At 39.6% G+C, this 21,867-nt stretch overlaps 1 protein-coding gene across 1 annotated transcript in view; it reads left to right on the top strand.

The window, feature by feature from the left end:
* The first annotated feature begins 8,216 nt into the window (after nt 1–8,216).
* Nucleotides 8,217–21,867, top strand: part of LOC139722616 (macrophage mannose receptor 1-like) — a 54,342-nt gene continuing 40,691 nt past the window's right edge. The window contains exons 1-11 of the mRNA XM_071633917.1: nt 8,217–8,268; nt 10,042–10,190; nt 12,181–12,299; nt 13,660–13,784; nt 14,633–14,850; nt 16,546–16,631; nt 17,392–17,501; nt 18,469–18,681; nt 19,410–19,529; nt 20,171–20,242; nt 20,845–20,877. Coding sequence (XP_071490018.1) covers nt 8,217–8,268; nt 10,042–10,190; nt 12,181–12,299; nt 13,660–13,784; nt 14,633–14,850; nt 16,546–16,631; nt 17,392–17,501; nt 18,469–18,681; nt 19,410–19,529; nt 20,171–20,242; nt 20,845–20,877 — 1,297 coding nt within the window. The remainder of the gene's footprint in view (nt 8,269–10,041; nt 10,191–12,180; nt 12,300–13,659; nt 13,785–14,632; nt 14,851–16,545; nt 16,632–17,391; nt 17,502–18,468; nt 18,682–19,409; nt 19,530–20,170; nt 20,243–20,844; nt 20,878–21,867) is intronic.

Here is a 21,867-nt window from a genome sequence, read left to right as displayed (position 1 = left end):
TACCAGTGAGATAGAAACAGAAAAAAAGGAAGATAAACCTAATTTGAATACAGCGCACTCCCGTTATAATGAACATGATTATAACAAAATTCCGGTTATAACGAAGTAAAAATTTGGGCTGTAACACTGTCCAGTAAAGTGTATGTATTTTTATTGTTTATTTGTTCAGTTATAACAAAATTTCGATATAACGAAAGATAACTGCCGATCCCAAGGACTTCGTTATAATGGGAGTCTACTGTACATGAAAGAAAGCAGTCAACAGTCAGTCCGCAGCGCGTGCGATAATAGGGAGCTTTAGATTTTGACGCGCGGACGTTTGAGCCGACGCTTGCGCTGGACGTTCTCCTCTCCCTGCGTCGTGGGGAAAAGTAGCTTTAGATTACGCTGGGACGCAACGTATAAAAAATAAAATCGCGCCCCCATATGACCAGTGCATGAAGGAGCTCTCTGCGTCGCAAACTGTGCGGACGTGAAAATAGCCCAGTACGCGTAGTAAACAACTCAGGCGACGCAAGCTAAAAATAGATTGACTTTACGCGCGCTACTGCGCAAGCTCAGATCATGTTTTTTTCCTTTGAACGTCCGCGCGTCTAAAATCTAAAGCTCCCTAATGAGGCACGAACGACAATTTTATTCAGAATCACGTTTGCGCAGTTTGTGCCCTTGAGACTGACGAGATTTCGCGATACTTTGCGAGAGTTTTTGCAGAGTTCGCAACAACAGCTTTCATAGCTTTCGCAGTGCATTGTTTGACCCAGGATGGTTGGGTAAGTTATAGAGCTGATTATCCTCATCAATTTGATACCTAATTTCCCTATTTTTTATCTCAATATAGTAGTCCATTTTAGCATCAAAGTAAACGATTATTTTGCCAGTGTTCAAGAAGCTTTTAGATCATAGTTTGATGTTTTGCTAGTTCCTGACTGGTATTGAAAATAGATCTCCGTAATTTCTTCGATTTCACAATCGTGAAACTTGAGCGAGTATGATCAATTAAAAAACGAAGAGGGGCATCATTTTTAAGGATGTGAATTCTCCTGTTGAAAACAAGGCAAATTATGTTTTCTTACCGGAAGTGGGGTAGTGAATGAAGACGCGTGGAGTGTGTTGTTGATACCCAGACAATGGTCGTGGACAATGACCAGGATTGGAATGCTTCATGAGGAATTCCACTATCGCAGCTAGTCTTTGTTCATTCTGAAATGTGGTGTGTGCAAGCACATGGAAACATGTGCTTACTTCTTTCATGTGCATGCATTTCACCCTGTGTCAAGAATTCAGACTAGCAGTGCTCAGGGCAATCCACATGAATAATTGATAAAGCATTCATGTGCCTTGCAGCAGAGCTCGGGACAGGTGGTAGCCAGGTCCATTGTTCAGGGTCATTGTAAGTGCACACTCACATACACATCATTGTTTCCTGTGTAAAGTTCAAGTTTTGTATAGAGAGTGAAAATTCGATCACAATCTGGAACCCAACATTTAAGAAAATCATGGATTTCATGAAACTAATATAGGCTTTCATTTTCAAATAACCTCCAACTCAATTGTACACTATTCAGCTATTACTCATATCAATGACACTTTTATCTGATACATAGTTTTTGAACTCACAGCATTGAGTCAGCAGCCAATGGATACTACGCAATGCGACACGCTGCGTCTTGCGACAGATTTCGACCAATCACAGACCCGGAATTCCGGTGCGAACTCGAGGATAGTCTTTTTTAAACTCGACGCTAGACATGTCTCTGAATTTTGCTAGTTCCTGACCCGTATTGAAATGAAGATGAGAAAACGTGCCCTTATTGTGATACTATATACTTTAGCGGACATAGTCTTCACCATATTTTAGAGGGGCATGAAAGATTTCAGGTTAGTTTTTTGGCGTCAAACGTGAAGGAATATTTTTGAATACAATACCGAACTTCGAGAGAGATTTTGATACTCTATATTCTTCTTTTCCGTTTTATTTTGATCATGAGCATATTTGCTAATGTTTTCGCTTTCAGTCGATACTAAAAGTGTCGAAAACTGACAAGAAATACTCGTTCTACACGGATTTATTCATGACCATGTATCTGCTCATTACATATGCAAGCACCGCTCAGCCGTGCATACGACTTGAATAAATACGTGCGTTTTCGCTCGCGCTGCGGACTGACTGTCAAATTTGTAACCAGCAAGAAAAAGTCATCACTACAGCTTGAGTGTGCCCAATGTTTATCTGATTTCGGTGCTATTTGTCCCTAGAAATATTATAAGACTGAACATCCCTCAAAACAGGCATCATTATTAAGCTGTCTCTGTAGCTTAGAGTACTTTGTAGTCATCCCTCAATACATAATCTTTTCATTTGCAATGTGATATAAACTTTTTTTTTTTTTTATTATTACTGAGTCTACTTTTCCATGGAATTGCCCATGAGTCCATTCAAGGTAACAAAAACGTAGCCGTATGAAATAGCAGTGCCAGTATTTACTAACATATTTTTCCGCTGTCTGCCAGGCAATGTACAATGTATGTACAGTGGAAACTCAATATAATCAGATCCTTAAAGACAGCCAATCCCTTTTGCATGCAAATTTTTGAAAAATTGGTGAGAACACACTAGGTATTGAAGAAAACACTATGTGGAAACCTCCTGTAAATTTTGAACTCAAGAGGGTCTTTATTTGTTTAGTTAAAATGACCACTAATTAAGATTTGAATAATTTTTTCGTACTACGAAAAAATTACAAATCTAAACTACTAGTCTAGTTTTACAGACCTGTGTGATGAACATGTAGTTCAAATAAGTGATGTGTTGTTATTTGCCATCGATAACAAAGTAAGAGAAGCTAGTGAATTTTTCTTTTCTGACAGCTTTAACATGCATATCTTTTGTTCGAAGTATAAGTATCATAATTATTTACAACCACAGGAGGATTAATGTACATGCAACTGTGCCTAGTACACAGATTACATTATGGTTAGTGTTTGGTGCATTATTTGTATTTTAACGGCTAACAATCTTCAAATATCACAGAAATATTATTGCTTTACAATGGTCTTGTCATTCTTGTGGAATATATCATGTTCTGTGCTATTTGGGAAGGAATGCAAAAGGGAAGGCCCATTTTTAAGACAAAACCAATTTGTTCTTTATATCAGCTATTTTGTTATAACAGTAGTCAATAAACAATGCAAGAAACTTGAAGGAAATAAATTCATTGGGACCTTAGAGATTACAGTTTCCTATGTCAGGTATTTTATCATATCAGATCTCTTTACCGGTACATTGAGTTTCCACTGTATTCACCGAGATCTAGATTATACGACCTATCTATCCATCTATCAATCTACCAATCCACCAATCCATACTATATGCCTCTCTCATATATCATATAGGAAGGATATCAACAACCATTCCAGAATTCTCAGTATCACCAATACCTAGGTGCTGTGCGCAGAGCAGTGTTTTAGCTGTATTATGGGATAGCTTACGGGACAAACTTGCCCCAGTTTTGGCTGCACATGCACTCAGATCATGCTCTGTCTTTATCCAGAGGTATTTTTTGTTGAAGATTTCTTCGCTTTCCATCATGTGACCAGCACATTGAAGCCTTGCAGTAATGAACCATGACTCTAGTGACCGCAAATCAGTTAAACTTAGAAACTTTCAACTCTTTTAAGCTGAATTACACGTATAGCCAAGAAAACAAGGGGTAACAACGAAAAAAGCAGACAAATAACTTCATTGAATTGTATGGGAACTGTGACTCGCGTGAGACAACCGGAAGTGAACAAGGGCACTGAGGAATCCCACAGTGCATCTGTGCCAGAGCTCTTCAGTGTGCGCAGAAATTTTCTGCGCATTGGCGATACCGAGACACATTGTACTATGGTTGATTGAAATACCATCTGCTGTCACAACCCTGCCCCTGACATCTGCTGCAATCCTTCAGCCTAGTGTAAGGTAGTTCTTTAAAGAATTTCATACGGCTTCAATGAATGTACGAACAGCTTTGAAACCAATCACACACACATTTAATCTCTTTCCTCTTCTGTGTGATTTAAAGGGACTGTACAGTACTGGTTGAGGTGGGGATTCATGTTTTGAACATTCCTAAGTGAGATAATGAGAAACCTCTTATGAAATATGAAAGAGCATGTAATTTTAAGAAGGATTCAACGTTCATTTGATAAAAATTGGTTTTCAAATGGCTGAGATATCCCAAAAAGTGATAATCATAAAAGACGACAGGCCACGCCTTTTATTACGATCTCTTTGTTTCACCTTGATTTTGGATATCTCAGCCATTTCAAAACCGATTTTCATCAAATAAACTTTTGATACCCCTTAGAATTGCATGCTCTTTGACATCTCATAGATTGGTTTCTGAATACCTCGTAAAACGTTAAAAGCTAAATCCTCACCTCGACCAGAACTGTACACACCCTTTAACATTTCACCTTTCACTCTCTCTCTCTCTCTCTCTCTCTCTCTCTCTCTCTTTCATACACACACACACACACACACACACACACACAAACAAACTCAAAACTTTTCAGCTAGGCTTTTTAGTCCAGCAATGTGTAAAAATTATGTGCTGAAATTTAAAGCATTTTAACTGTACTGTTTGTTCATCTCTTTTTTTGTTGAGAATATTTGTTACTTTGTCACTGTTGTGTCACTGCTTAAATCAAAACAAATTTTGTTGACAAGAACTTCTTATAATATAAGCCAAAAATATGCAATATTTAGTCTCCTCTTTTGCGGGATGGTAAATCATCAGCATACCATCATGGGGTAGAATAGTGTTGCCCAAGCAACTGCCTTCTTTTTTTTTCAGAAGAAGGTAATGTTGCAGTGCAGCCAGCAGTCAATCACGATCCTCCCAAACTCCTGTAATACAAATGCAGTGTGAAGCTCAACATTATTTAATTTCTCTATGAATTGTATGCTCTTTAATATTTCAGATAAGTGATTTTTAATCAGTTCACAAGAAGGTTAAATTTGGAATCCCACATCTCAACCAAAACATTGTCATCCCTTTAAGGTAGCTTCCAGATCATGGCTGGAGAATTACGGGGCATTTGAGTTAACTGCCCCCTTCTTGTTTAGTCTCATCCTTGTGACCATTATCTTTGTTTGATTTGTAAAACATAAATTGCAACAGGTGTCATCAATTTTTGCATCTGCCAATAGCATTTCAACATCGTGTTGAGTCATGTAACCAAACACTTCTGCAGATCAGGTAGTTAGCTTAGTACCCAGTAGTTTTGCTAATTGTACTTGACAGGTATTTGTGTTTATGTTGACTTATTTTATTCAAGGGAAATGATGATCCACGTAACCAGACAATTTTCCAGGTCAGAAAGTGTGTTTCCTTGGAATTTCTCAAAAGCACAATATCCTGCTTACATGCACTAGTACATTACAAGGCTGTTTGAGCTGCTGATTAGCAGACATAGTATCTCATTAGTAGAATGATGCAATGCCATGCAAAAGAGACTTTATGTTCAGTGTTTCAGGTATGATTTAAAGCTGTGGATGTATATAGCATTGATTTGCATGGTGAAGACACTATAAACTCCAACTTTGTTTGCATTGCCAGGAAAATGGATTTTTGAAGATCTTGTTCTCTCTGATCTGCTAAAGTAAGTCATACTATCACTTTCAATCATTTAGTCATAAGCTAATCACTGGACCTAAAGTTGTTTCACTGCTCTATAGTGGATTGTGTTTTTATATTTTGTGAGGGTCTTCTTTTCCCGAATTTTGCGAGTCAGGTGCTATTAGCGAATTTAAAGACACACAAAAATATTAACTTGTATCCCACATGAATATGACGTGCATGCATAGACATTTCTCCATTCAGTACAGCACTCCATCATCACAAATTTAACCTCTTGCAAAATTGTTAGGAAGTCTTGATTCACAAACATTTAGACTTGCTAAATATATGGCGTATACAATATCAGTCCTCAAATTCCATTTGATTTGGGTCATGGCGGTTTTCACCTTGACTGTCAAATTTTTTGATGCATCGGGGCCAGTTAGGGGGGCATCAAAGCCAAAATTGTTTTCTGATAGAATTCCATCAAAAGGGCTTTTTACACTTGCAAATTTTTGCTTAGTCCCGTACCAACGGTGGGGCTAAGGGGGGTCTTAGCCCCACCGTTGGTACCGGACTTTCCTTAGCCCACTTTCTGTTTACACTTGTTTTTGCGAAAGTGGGCTAGCCCCACTGATAATCCCGTACTATCTGGCCCTGCAAAATTGCAGGGTTAGCACCGCAATTGCGGTGCTAACCCCGCAATTGCAGTGCCAAGCAAGCGAGTGTAAACAGAACGAAAAAATAATCCGGGGCTAAGCGATGGAGACGAAGTCCGACCCCCACTGACCAATCAGAAACGAGGTAATCAAGTAAAGTATCAAGGTGGGGAATGATGAAAGATGAAAAGGTGGGGAATATTCATGTTTTGTCTTCAAACTTATAAGATTTTCTGGCTACTTTTACCACTACCAGGAAAGGGTCATGGCCAGTTGTGGTCTCATAAGGGGGCACTGTGGCATAGTGGATAAAACACTCGACTCCAAATTGGAGGACACAAGTTCAAATCCAGCCCAGTGCTTACATCCTTGGAAGCAATGCTTTTACCTGCAATGTCCCTCTTGACCCAGGTGTATATTCTTCCAGCGCTAGGGTAATGATAATGGCAGGGCCCTTTGGTATAGAGCAGTGTCAACACTGAAGAGGCTACCCTGGGTAAAGAAGACCGTTTAGGGATCGTATATGATTGTGTGTAGTGAATTGTTTGTCGTGCAGAGCAGGCATACACTTCCACAGCAGCACCTTCTCACTAATCGAAGTTGGAGAAAAAGGAGACTCGGGGTACGCAAGAAGTACATGAGGTACCATATTGCAGCTTTTAATATTCGAAGAGGTATCACATGGACGAGTCGTGGTGCGAGTAACTGTTTTACAATATTCCGCAAGCACTATTTATACACAATCTCAGCAAGGAGATGACTCACATCTCTGGTAGGCGGTGAAACAATGGGGTTAAAGAAAGTTACAAATCACTTGTCACTTTTGACAGGGGTCTACTGTGTTCGGATATTATCAGTCGGCCTTATCTTTACCCATTGGCGGCCGCCTCAGAAGTTGTGTGCTTATCGGGCGGTGTCTCCGTAGCTGGCCACGAAGAGAGAAATATTACGCCAAGTGGCTTTCAATACTAGGAATTGTATCCGTCATCAATAACATTGATGATAAACACACTGGCGAGCAGAGGCTCTCGAGTAATCATGCAAGAGTTTGTCTACATAATTACCTGATAAGGAAACTTGTCGAGGGGAAAAGAAACAGCGGAGAGGGTCACACCCACAGAGAGAGAAAGAGAGAGGAGGAGAGAGAGAGAGTGCATGTGTGGAAGACGGAGATCAGAGGTCGGAGCGGAGAGAAGGAGATTGTGGAGGAGGGAGAAGCAAACTCTTTGAAGTTTGGCGGGGCATTGCAGCCAGTTGGTGGGGCTCCACAGGCATTGGCCTCCTGGCCTCAGTGTCATTTGAGCCCAGGTGTATTGGGTATTCAAAAAGGAAGATACAAGGTATATTAACACAGAGAAACTATGTGGGGGGGAACGGACATTTTGTGTCTTGCTGTCTTGTCTAAGTTTATCATACTTTTTTTTTTTTTAATTCAGGGTTCAATTTTTTTTTCTTTGTATGTTCGTAGTAAAGGGGCGGGGTTTTTTTTTTTCTTTCCTCATAAGGGGGAGTTGCCAGCACACAGATAGACAAAACAGGCAAGAGAAAAAGACGGCATTTCAACTGTCTCGCTGCAGAGTCTGTGGTAGCTTTGAATGAGGACATTTCATCGAGCTTCCCTGGATCTTTCATGTAGCAAGCTGTTGCTGTCCTCAGCATTTCACCCTTCCTTCTGGGGGAATTATTTTGTTGGATTCATATAGTGGCAGTCTTGGGATTTTAACTCCTGTTCATACTATTTTACAATTTTGCCAGTCATTATTTGCACCCAATATCTTGTGATTTGGACATGCTGTACTTCCACTTTATGCTATAAAGCTTGTTTTAGGGTGCATATGCTTTCATCTTTGCTTGTGGATGTTCACCATCTTGTGGGATTTGTTGGACAAAGCTAGGCTGCAACAACTTTGTGTGAACTGGACATTTTATGAGACAGTGGTCCAGACAAGGAGTTATGATAAAGAGCCTGAGTGTGTTGTTAATCCTTGTGGTACAGCCACTACTTGGTAAATATATCAAGAACAGTCATGATTTGAAATAATGTTATCAATTGGTCGATGGATATAGAGATAGAGGTTTGAAATTAAAGTCTAGCAACCATATAAAAAGCGTATGTAAACTGTTTGGTTAGTTGATTCTACCATTGCCACTGGTAACCCTCTGATGTATGGCAGTATGGCATAGAAGGTATGGCAGTTCAAGGTAGTGGCTTGACAATGATTTCACAATGAGAACAAAGTTGCTATATTGTGATTTGGGCTTTTTTTAGTGACTAGGGTATTAATTATGTTGTATGTGCCCTATATATTTAGCAAGTCTAACTTTTGGCGAATCAGGACCTCTTGACAATTTCGTGAGTGGTTAAATTTGCAATCAGAGAGTACGTCGATTTACATCGATGTAAGGCAATTTGTCAATCAGTTGCAATCAGAGAGTATAGTGCAATAGACTGAGAAATTGGTATCATTCACATATCAGGAAGCAGAATTATAGAATATATGACTGCTTTATTATGTATATGTGCAAACTTCATCTTTCATCAAAGTCAAGCAATGTGTTGCCATGGCAACAGCATTTTCTTTTTAAAGGAAGTTATCCAAATTACCAGTTGATTTTCTCGCTTCCTTTAGTTTCTGAGCATTTGAATTTAGATTTGGCAAATGTGACTAAACTGTAAATGAGCAAAACGCACCTGTAATCAATAGTGAACAACACATGATGAAAAACATATACGTGTACACTACATTATTACAGAATGAGCTAATACTCTCTGGTTTAGGTGGGGGTATTAATCACATTCAGTGATAGTTCTAGTTATAATTGATGGAAATATCAAAGAATATGTTTTTCAAGCTTGCATTTGATTAAATCATCCATGCCTACATATCATTTTATGCGATGTTCTACTTAATAAAATGATACTTATACTTGATGTTATTCCCATCAATGGCCATCACTTTTGAAACATTGCTGAACATTTTGATAATCAACACTCTGCATTGATCCATCTGCATCTAGGATTGATTACATATTGATGTGCAATACAAATGAATGATCAAAAAGCATTTTCTGTTTTGTGCTTGTTTGCATGTGTATTGCTTATAGTAACATCTATTCACTGTAAGAAGCGAAACTTCCCAGCGTATGAAATTTGCTTTTGTATCCTTAGATATTCTGGTTGTCTATTGACCGATTCTGTGACGCGCTATGTGTATTTTTGGCATGCGCGCAGCCATACTGGGTGTATCATCCGACCCCCCCTCCACACTCCCCCACCCCTCTCCCTACATTAGCACGCGCGCAGAATGAAAAACTGCTTTAGCCAATGGGCGTCTCGTACTGAGTGCGCGAATGCTTGCTAGTGCGCGTACCTTTGTTACAAGTGCGTGATAAACATGTTGCCCGGGGGTGGGGGAGAGCAGGGGGGGTCGGCTGATACACACCGATACACCCACTATGGCTGCGCCCTGTGCCGTAAAATGTCTGCTGCCCTCAACGAACCCGAATCGGTCAATAGAGAAACTGGAAACCTACATCAAGTGAGATATCATTCATCATCATGAAAGAGTCGGAATGCATCAAAGTTTTAAAGTCACAGTGTATCAATCTGCATGAAATATGCCTTTGTATATCACACATCAGTTCCTCTTCAGAAAGCATATCTTTGTTATGTTTTGTCTGTATGTGCTTGTTTTTGAATGTCTGTATTATCAGGGAGTTGTCTCTCTTCCACCTCCCTGGTATTATCCTCTATACCATACATACCGTGCACCCTGTAGCTTACGGTCAACTCTGCCCCCATGGCTGGTCGTTGCTGGGTGACAGTTGCTACCAGCTGTTCACTGATACCAAGACCTATCATGAAGCTGTCCTTGCATGTCAGAATGAGAATGGGGACTTGGCCATGGACAAAACACCTGCTGTCCATGTAAGTATCAAGTTGACAACTCTGGTTCTTCACAGCAGTGACAACAGATTGGCGACTATCTGTCAACGATCGCATTGTAAATTTATTTAAATCTTATACTGTCATTGAAATTATATTAATTGAAATCTAATTGAGTCATTCCCATATTTGGAGTTTCAAAACTAAGAAAAATATGCCAAAGTTTAGGGGCATACTAGAAATATTTCTGTTCATTTTCCCTATGATTTGTTAAAGGTCCTGTTTACCATTGGGAGCAGTGATTCAAAAAATGTTCAAAATATCACACTTGATGCATATGTGTAGGTCTGTTGTATTACAAAACATCCTTCAATATAAAATTTTTGCAATAAAACCTTAAATGTAAGGAGATATCAGTATTTTTCTCAATGAACCATAACTGTAGATGGTTTCGTCTTGAAATATCTTTATCATAACTATTTTTCACATTTTGTGTGTTTAACAATATTTAACATTGATTATACAGATCCAATTTTATGTAATGGCTGTTTCTATCCCCTACTCACATTTTAGAACTATTTTAAAGCACTAATGCTGAGTTTTTGTTTCATCTGCAAAATATGGTACATGTAAATTATGCCTTTAATTTTCACATTTGATTGGATACAGAAAGTTTTTGAAGGATTTGATAATCTAGCTGTTATTTAGGAGGGTGCCAGTCACAATTTGATATAGTCTGGTTTCCAGACCGTTTGCCAACTGGACTCCGCGCCTTTGCAGGACAAAACCACCTTAAGCTATACTAGTTTTCGATGTTGAGGGCGTTAATATCCTGAAGAGCGATATAGTATGGGCAGAGGGTCTTGAAGCCAGACTAAATTTGATACCGCATTAGGCCCAGTTTGCGTTGACAGTGAGAAAAGGCGGGGCTCGGCCACGGCCGAGATTACCTCAAGAGCTTGGCGAAATGCGCAGCCAACTTTGGTACCGCATTTGGCCGTTTGCGTGTTTACAGCAGCGTGTTTACAGTAGACTACCTCAAGAGCTTGGCGAAATGCGCAGCCAACTTTGGTACCGCATTTGGCCGTTTGCGTGTTTACAGTAGAATGAAAGCCAGGCTCAGCCGCGGCCGAACCCGGCCTTATCACTCACTGTAAACGGGGTCTTAGAATACATGATGGTTCTTAGAATTGCTTTGCAAATAGCATAGAAAATTCTTATATATCATTGTTCCAGATTATTAGATAAACTTGAGGTTCAAACTCTTAAGCCCTTTTTACACTTGTGTTTCTTAACCCCGGACTTTCTCTGACCCAGGACTATCGTTAGTCCCGTACCAATTTTTTCAGCTTTTTTCACTCGCCAATTAGTCCCGTACTAAGCTCTTATCCGGGGCTAAGGAGAAAATTGACCTTTTTACACTCGTATTTCTTAGTCCGTTACTTTCCAAACGACATGAATATTCATGATTACGCTGTGTACTGTACACGTACACGCACGCACCGGCAGCACTTGATTACCTCGTTTCTGATTGGTCAGTGAGGGTCGGACTTCGTCTCCGTCGCTTAGCCCAGGATTATTTTTTTGTTCTGTTTACACTCACTTGCTTGGCACCTTAATTGCGGTACTAACCCTGCTATTTTGCAGGGCCAGATAGTACGGGATTATCGGTGGGGCTAGCCCACTTTAAACAGAAAGTGGGCTAAGGATAGTCCCGTACCAACGGTGGGGCTAAGGCCCCCCTTAGCCCCACCGTTGGTATGGGACTAAGCAAAAATTTACAAGTGTAAAAAGCCCTTTAATGTACATCACCTGCAACATTGGGGAGGGGGGATGAGGAGGAGCAGTCTTTTATAGCTCCTACTTTACAATTGCTGTGATGGTAATTTGTCATAGGGTACCGACTAACATCTGATTAGAGAATGGAATTTCGTATTTGTTATCTTGCTATATGTATGACTGTATAGTCTAGAATTTCAGAAGGACTGTACCACATGACAAGTCACGTCAATTGCTCCCATCCTACTCACAGAATCTTCTTGCTTCACTTACTTCAACTGCTTCGGTAGCTGCCTACATAGGACTGTCAGACCTGGCAGGGGAGAACAGGTTCTTCTGGGCAAATGGGTCTCCTCTTGAGGATTCACAGGAGTGAGTCCGAATGGTTCTAGGGCAATAACCCCGTGGACAATTACTCCAGACCCTTCTCCTGACCCTAACCCTTACCCTGATCTTGAACCTTATCCTAACCCTAACCCAGATCTTGAACCTTATCCTAACCCTAACCCAAACTCTGACCCTAAACCTAACCCTAATCTTTACTCTAACCTTTCTATCACTAACCAGTATTTAGCCAGGGGATTTAGGTCTTTTCTTATTGCATGTAGGAAAAGTCAAGAGCCAATACAATTTTGGTAATTAACTCTTTATGTGCTGCATTTATATCCTGTCCATAGCTTGCGTACGTGAGTGAAATTTGCGTACATTTGACTCAATATCACAAAAGGATTTTTTTTTTTTTTAAGAATGAGAGGAAAACAAAAAAAAAATCCATATTTATTCACCTCATTGCATGATTTGCTTCATCTCACCTAATCTATTTTGGTTGAATCAAACATATTTTGGAATTTCTGGCTGCTCTTTGGAGATGACATGCTCCAGGTATGGACCAGAACCTTTATGTTTCAAAATGTCTTGTGCAGTGTAGTCACCGACCTGTATGTTCTGATGTTTTAGACACAAACCAGTGTTGAATGTGATAGACAGAATTGCTGAGGTCACTCTGGTCCAACAAGTGTAATTATAGAGCAAATGTGCATGCATATTACTATACAAATAATGAATGTTTATGAGTTCAATGGACAAAATATTTCATGAGGTGAAAGATGAAATGATCCATTCAACGAGGCACAGCTGAGTTGAATGAATCAAACATTTCATTTTTTCTGTCCGTTGCGCGAATGAAAAACATTTATTATTTGTTTTATATAACGCCTAAAATAGATCCTTGTCATTTGATGTTTTATTCATTTAGAAATGAGAGAATCGAGATTGAGAGAGTGCTCACTGAGTGCTTTATGCTGGCGCGCTGTCGCATACACACACTGAAAACGCAAGCGTTTTACATGCCTAGTGTGCTGGGCTCTCCAGGTGCGTGCAATTGCACGGATGATGACGTCATAGTGAAATGGACGAAATGATCAATGTCAAACAACTAATCAAATGACAAGGATCTATCTAGTCGTTATATAAAAATGTATGATGCATTTTGAACTAACCTAGCTAGTGTGATATGAAACTATACTCTACTGTATCTTGTCTTCAAGCAGAAATAACATTCATGATGCCGCACAAGTTTTCAAATAAGCACTGTGTCACCTTTTCACACACACAAAAAAAAAATCCACAAAAACAAAGCTTTATAGAGAGTGTTGCTCTGCCACTGTCGTTTGTTTGAAATCATTCTAGTGCTGAATCAGTAATAATTTCTCAATATCTGTTTCTGTTACAGGCAATGGGATACCGATGAACCAAACAATCTAGGCAATGAGGACTGTGTTGTTCTAAGAGGCAACAGACGTTGGAATGACTTGGGGTGTAGCACTACCCGTGCTTACATATGTGAGCGAGACAATGGTATGTTTCATTGCATGTTTGTAGAAAGTGCTAATTGTATCATCTCTTTATAAAATGTCATCTGTGATGCTCTTTTCGATTTTCCTACAGGAATAGGAATGTCTCAAGTAGAATGCCTTACTGTAAAGCAAACTGTATTTGCAGCATGACATTTTTCCACTTTCCAGGCATAAATTTTCGCAAATTGCCACTGGTTTTCAATGCATACAGTGTAGATGAGAACCTTTCACGAGCATTTTGATTTCTCAAATCTTGGCTCTTGCAAAATCAAAATACATGTGAACATTTCTGTTTTACAGTATTGTTTTTCTACACCGATCTGTTCAGTCTAAGCTGATGTGCAGCTCTGAATATGTATTTCTGAGGAACTGTTTGAACTTTGACTGCACTAGTATGGATCCATTGCAAGTTTAATATCTGAAATAGATAGCTGACAATGTACAACATTGATACTATTTTGATGCACTCTATAACTCAAAATTATAGATATGTATCGCAAAACCTTGTTTGAGTTAATGTATTCTGGGACATTCTCTTTTTCAGTTGTCAATATTTCTGTGTTGGTTTCAGTGGAGTGGAATTCATCAGTGTTTTCTAATCATATTGGACAGTACTGATGTGCAAGTTTTTGCTGTTTATGGACTCTGAAAACGCTTTTCTCAAAATAACTTTGTACATTTGTATCCAACCTTTTCAAATTGCCACAGCTAGAAACAAATGAAATGTAGATACGACGTAATGATGACATATTTTGAAGTACTCTTTGATCATGATATAACAAATGGATTGTATAGGATGCATAATACATGCTTTACTTTGTGATGTATGAAATTATCCCCATGTTGCAGACATCCCACTGAAGTGTGATGAAAGTGATGGCTGGTATACAGCAGATAGCAAATGCTTCAAGTACTACAGTAGCCAAAAGAACTGGGATGATGCTGTTAGCTACTGTAGGACCGTCGGGGGAGATATCGTCTCCATTAACTCTGACCCTGAACAGGAAATGGTGGCGAATACTGCCACAGCTGCTGGCGTGACCTTGTGGATTGGTCTGACCGACAAGGTATGAATGTGTTTCATTCTCATGATCTCCATTCATCACCATTATCATCACCATTATCATCATCATCATCATCATCTTCATCATCATCATCATCATCACCACCATTATCATCATCATCACCACCACCACCATCACCATCATCATCAGCACACCATCATCACCATCATCACCACCACCACCACCATCACCATCATCTTCATCATCACCATCATCACCATCATCACCATCATCACCATCATCACCATCATCACCATCATCACCATCATCACCATCATCACCATCATCACCATCATCACCATCATCACCATCATCACCATCATCACCAACACCACCAACACCACCACCACCACCACCACCATCATCTTCATCATCACCATCATCACCATCATCACCATCATCACCATCATCACCATCATCACCATCATCACCATCATCACCATCATCACCATCATCACCATCATCACCATCATCACCATCATCACCATCACCACCATCACCACCATCACCACCATCACCACCATCACCACCATCACCACCATCACCACCATCACCACCATCACCACCATCACCACCATCACCACCATCACCATCATCACCATCATCACCATCATCACCATCATCACCATCATCACCATCATCACCATCATCACCATCACCACCATCACCACCATCACCACCATCACCATCACCACCTTCACCATCATCACCACCATCATCACCTTCACCACCACCATCATCACCTTCACCACCATCACCATCATCACCACCATCACCATCACCATTATCACCACTATCACCACCACCTCCACCACCATCATCATCATCATCATCATCATCATCCTTGAATGCCCATTTTACCATCTCTGTGGGATTGGAGATTTCATTTGCTTCATTGCCATTCTGTAGGCTTCCTTGTCTGTGATGTCCTCGGAGGTAAGACCAGATATTTTAAAAAACCTCTATGTGTCTCCTCCCAGGTCTTATAGAGCCATGTGACAAATGTAATGTCTTGTTAGTAACCTGATGATATGAGTGATACCTAACAGAAAGCATAGCACTAAGGGTTACCCATGCAGGCAACTTTGGAACACACAAGTTCTGACTGCCCCCTGTGTATGAATCCTACTGTATCCAAAGGCTGGATTTTCACCATATGGATGTGTCCTTATGCCTGAAAGTTGACATTTTTTGAACACATATAGAAATGGATTCTAATCATTTGTTAAATGCATTTTTCATGTTTTATGATTATACTACTTTGTTAAGAATCATAATCATACAGAAGGTGATGTGTGATTGCAGCCTATAAGTCCCTGATAGCATCATGTTTACTTAGGTCAGTGGAACCTGTTGGGAAATTTAACTTATCATTTGCACTGAGTGACTGCTTGTCTTCATCATCTTCTGAGTACTGGGCATAGCACTGGGCCTTGTCACATGTTAACTGTCAGCCAATTAGCTGATGAGAATGCATTGCATCATTTTGGTATAAGTGTGGCATATGATTTAGCTTTTATGTACATTACAAGTAGAGATGAGTAATGAATATGATCTCTCTTTTAAAATCTCCATATATGCGTGTTCAAGTATATTTCTTCTGTTCTTGTGTATATTTGCATTTACCGGATTAGCGGAACAACTACTTTCCTGTTATTAAGACAAACTTCTTTTTTTTTTTTAATGTGCCCTATGAAGGAAGGCAGTGCTGCCGGAAACTATGGATGGAGTGATGGTGAATCTTACAGCTATGTCCAGTGGGCAACCAATCAACCGGATAATAGGTGTGGCACCATATTTTGCTATTATAACATAACATTTCCTCAACTGTATGTCTCATGGCCGGTGGAACCGTGGGGGCCGTGGGGGCTCAGGCCCCTGCACTTTTTGTGCACCATACAATGATACAAAGGAATACATAAGGTGTTATCACTTTGGGCCCCCACACTTTATTTAACCCGGAAATACGTAAGTGGCACTAAATAGAAATAGATTAGAGATCTTGAAGTGTGAGCGATGTAAGGTTATGTTTTTCCACTGAAGACCTTTTTTTGTTTTTGTTTTTGTTTTTGCTTGTCAGCTGAAGAAACCTGGAAATGGAAGGGGAGAGATGAGCCGAGGACCTTTTTTTTTTGCTTGTTAGCTCATGAAACCCGGAAGTGGGTCTCCCCCCCCCCCCACACACACACACACACACACACACACACACTTTTGAAAACGCTCCGCCGGCCCTGTGTCTAACAATGAGGCCAGTATAATATTTCTTAAGGACATCATTTTTCTTCTTCTTTATTCAGTCAAGAAAATACAGAACAATTCCTTCCACTTACACTTGTAATAACGATATATATCACTTAAATATCCACCTGCATCATCAAAGTGTTTGTGAAGGTTGCTGTGACTCCTTCATTTCCTTTCTGTACTTAAATTTGGGTATAAGAAGACAGTATAATATTTCTCAAAACACTGTGTTTCACTTCATGTTTTGGCCATATTCAAAGTCCCTAGCACATGTTTAATAATGTATGCCTATTTCCTGTTCAGTTTTTACACACTGGGTGGTGACTGTGGGGAGATCACTTCAAACTCTGATGGAAAGTGGAGCACAGCAGCCTGTACATCAACCAGGGCTTTCATGTGTGAAAGGCCAGAAGGTGGGTGCATGACCATATTTCCATGGTCATGTGGTCTCCTGCACAGGAGTCTTGCATGTAGAGGAGCGAGGGTGACATGATATTGTACCAGTCTTTTGTTGTTGTTGCTACCACAGCGACTTCACCTTTAGGCACTTTGTAAACACAGAAAGCCAGGCCATAACAAGATGAGAGTTTCAACCACAAATTCACAAAGTGCTCATCTTCTTTGCCTGATCAGGGAGATAAGTATCTGAGCTAGCTGGAATTGCTATGGGGCAATTTTTGTTTCTTAACACAATACAACCTTCAAGGGACCAGTGCTGCATTTTTTACGGGCACAAGTTTGTATCAATAATCCTCTCAACTTTTAGGCATATTGAATACTTTAAATAAGTGCTGACTTTTTTTTTTTCATTTTGTCCTGGAAAAGGAAGAGGTGGAACCATGTATTACTTAAAGGCAACCAAATCTTGAATAACTAGAAAAGCATTCGGAGAGCGCAGACCTCTGCCAAGCAGCTCATTTCCACCCACACATGCAAGCTGAAAATCACCCTCTTTCCCAAAATAGAAGCCTTTTGTTTACGTCATCAGCTTCCAGCTGTGCGGTGCCTCTCAGAGTCTCCTGAAGAGAGCAAGCGCTGTAGTGCGCATGTGCAAACCTCAAATATGTGCAGCTTGAACTCTCAAGTTTGTTGGCCTTACCTGCCAAAAGATTAAAAAATCCTTCAAAAATTCCTAAAACTTCCTGGATCACTGCCAAAATTTTATCGTCTTTCCTTGTGTCATTATCAACTTTTCCTGCCGATTTCATTGAAACAAACAACCTATTGCCGATGAAAACATAACCTCCTCCCTTGGCAGAGGTAATGATGACTGTAGGACAGAAAGGAAAAAGAGATTTATTCCTACACATTTGAGTAAGGGATGACCAAGGAGAAGGAAGAGTTTGAGCCAATCTTGTGATGCCCTTTGACCTTTAACAGGAAGCTGTCCAAATGGCTGGCACCTGTTCAGGGGTTACTGCTACCAGTACAATACCAACCAGCCCTCAACGTGGTCTAAGGCAAAGTTCACCTGTGAAGCACAGGGCACGTATCTTCTGACTGACTTCAGTGCTGCTGAGAACAGCTACATCGTCGACCGGATGAGCGACTTCAGTGGCATCACTGTTGATTCGGTCTGGCTAGGACTTTCTGGTAAATGCAACTGCCAATGATCTTTCTGCAGAAGAAACAGTTGTTTAAGCCTTTGAGTGATTTAAGTGCCAATTGGCACCGAAAACCATATAGCATTGTACACATTGTCCAAAAGACCCTGGCAGAGATAGGGTTAAGAATTACTGAAACTATTTTAACTGTTGGGTCCTAGCATACAATCTCTTAACATAATATATCATAAGTACTACATGATCATACATCATTAAGCATGTTTTTATGAATTTGCAAACACCGCAATTCCAGTTGTCTTTTTCAATTCATATGTAGTGTAAAATGATTTTTTTCATTGACTTTGTACACTGTATTATACAATGTATTACATTTGTTTTACAGATGTGCATTTCAGCATTCTGTAAGCACTCATTAAAAGACGCTCAATAAATGGATATCTTATACATTGCTTTAATATAGTCTTACTTTTTCTTCAGTGATTCCTAAATCGTTTATTTACAGGGAAACTCTGAATGGCAATTATCATCTGAGAAATTATCTGAAAAATAGTAATGAAAAAAACAACCAATAACCTAAGACTGAAATTAGGAGGGAAATTATAGACTTTGGAAATATAAACTGTAGTTCACAGACTCATTTAATGATTTAGAACCAGCTTCTCTTCAGTAATTGATGTCATTTATGTGATTTGGTGAATTGGTGTTGGAGGATGGTATATATCTGTGTATATCTCTCTTCTTCCTTGCCCCTCTCAGACACAGAGATTGATGATAGTCTACAGTGGGTAGAGAGCAGCAGCCTTGGCTACACTAACTGGGACTCCTCTGGCTCAGCCCTCAGGACTGGGGTGGATGACTGCGCTTACATCACAACAGGTATTAACCCACTCAGCACCACATCTTTAGAGGACCATTGATATTTTGTGCGGTAAACCAGCAGTGTTAACCTATAGGAACAAGAGGGTTAAACTCTCATAGAGACATTTGTTTTGCCTCTCCTCTCCATAGTTTACTCGGGATATATACTCTGAGAGATCTTATCTTTTAGGAAAGTGTTACCTCAGCAAACCTATGTAGTCCTTGACAAGTTAGCTCACTGGTGAGAATATTGTTACTGGCATTAGCCAATCTTCTTTAACTCTCTCAGATCCATCATCTGAAAATGCCATTGACTGTGTGTGCTGGAAATTGGCAGTAGCAATCACAGAGTTAAGAGAAAATAAGTCTGAGGCTAAGTATAGAGAGAATGCAGTGATACTGGTGTGTGAGCTTCAGGGATTAATGTGTGGTTCATGTGGTTTGGTTGAACACAGTTGTTTTCCTAATGCTAGGGTAATAAAAAATAGGAAATAAGTTGAATTTCAGACTGATTCTGTATGACTATTCTAGAGTATGAGATCACTACTTATTGTTACAATCAATTAAATACACGGTGTAAATCCTCAACAAATACTTATGTTTGTCTTCAACTCTGAAGTGACCTCTCTCATGTTTCTCTACATTTCAATCAATCCTAGCTGAAAGTGATGGTACATGGAGTACAGGAGATTGTGATGATAGCAGAGCTTACATCTGCAAGGTTGTCGCTAGTAAGTTTGCTGTTGTAGCTTCTCATGATCATGTATTGTAGGAAGGAAGGCAGTGGCTCATGTAGCCTGTATTTTGGTTTTTTGTTTGTCCCGATATGACAAACACTCATGAGTTATTCAAGAATTCCAAGGCAGACTCAATGAATGGGTAAGGTGCATGCCTGTGAGGAAGTCATGTCTATACTTTTTGTTTTTGTGTTTTTGTTTGTTTGTTTGTTTGTTTTGATTTTTTTTTGCCAGTGAAGAGCTATGTAGGTCATGACAATTTTTGTATTTCAATTCAACAACTGAAGAGTAACAAAGTCTTTAAACATATCTTTTGTCTTTTTGTTCTGTTCCCTGCACAATGATGCTGCCAGTCTCCACAGTCCTGAACTTCTAGTCTTCTTCTTCTCCTCTGCTGTTGTATAATTCCTCTTTGTTTTACGTGTATTTTTCATGTGCAAGCCATATAGAGAAATACTGTGACTGAGGAATCCGATGTCTAAATGAGAACTTATTCTCATGTCGGTCTATTCTAAGTAAAATATTGTGGACTGCTGGATTAAATTTGGCAAGAGTGATATTCTGATTTTCTCTCCCTTTCCCGTCTCTATTTCCAGCTCAACCTATCATGCCCCTTACACCTGGTGTAGGTAAGAAGAGTTTTCATCTTTTTTTTTTTACATGTCAAACACAAAGAAACATCCTAAACCTATCATGCCCCTTACACCTGGTGTAGGTAAGAAGAGTTTTCATCGTTTTTTTTTTACATGTCAAACACAAAGAAACATTAAAGGCAAACAGGAAAGACTGCATGCAAGTTTGATGACTTATATGAACAATTTTACAGCGTATGTGCATAATTGAAGCCTTCTCAACTAATGCACCAGCTACAGAATTATGGCAGAGAGAGAGATGATTTTCCTGTCGTGATGTCAAACCAATGAATGATCTGTTGGCTAAGACTTTGCATTTCACAAAGCCTAGAGGGTATGTCAAATAAGTACTAGCAGTAGTAGGGTACTTGACACTGCCTGGACTGGCTCTTCTGAATATTGCTAGCAGTGTGGACGGCTTTAGCTTGTCTTTATTAGGATGCTAAAGATATCAACCCAATTGTTATCTTTTCTATTTTGTCTGAGGTATCGCATGTTAAAGGGAAGGTATAGTATTGGTTGAGCAGAGGATTTAGCTTTTGTCTTTTTGCAAGACACTTAGAAACCACTTTATGAAATGTTAAAGAGCATACAATTCTAAGAGGAATTCAAAGTTTATTTGATTAAAATGGGTTTTGAAATGGCTGAGATACCCCCCCCCCCCAAAAAAAAGTCAATTAAAGCAATCCTAATAAAAGATGGGACCCACCTTTTATTAGGATTGCTTTGTTTTGCATATCTCAGCAATTTTTTCAACCAACTTTCACCAAATAAGCTTATTATTCATCGTAGAATCATATGCTTTTTTAATATGTCATATGAAGTTTCTCATGATTTCAAAAAATTGTCATAAAAAAGATAGGAAACCAGAAACCCCATTTCAACGGAAACTGTACCATCCCTTTAATATCCTTTAATATGTGTCTGTGTGTCCATGTCTGTGTGCATCTGTGTGTGTGTGTGTGTTATGAATAATGATACATGTGT

The sequence above is a fragment of the Diadema antillarum genome, unplaced genomic scaffold, assembly GCF_040938485.1.
Source record: "Diadema antillarum isolate AM-2024a unplaced genomic scaffold, OU_Dant_1.0 scf00000167, whole genome shotgun sequence".
Taxonomy (NCBI): Eukaryota; Metazoa; Echinodermata; class Echinoidea; order Diadematoida; family Diadematidae; genus Diadema; species Diadema antillarum.
This window is presented reverse-complemented; position numbering and strand designations above follow the sequence as displayed.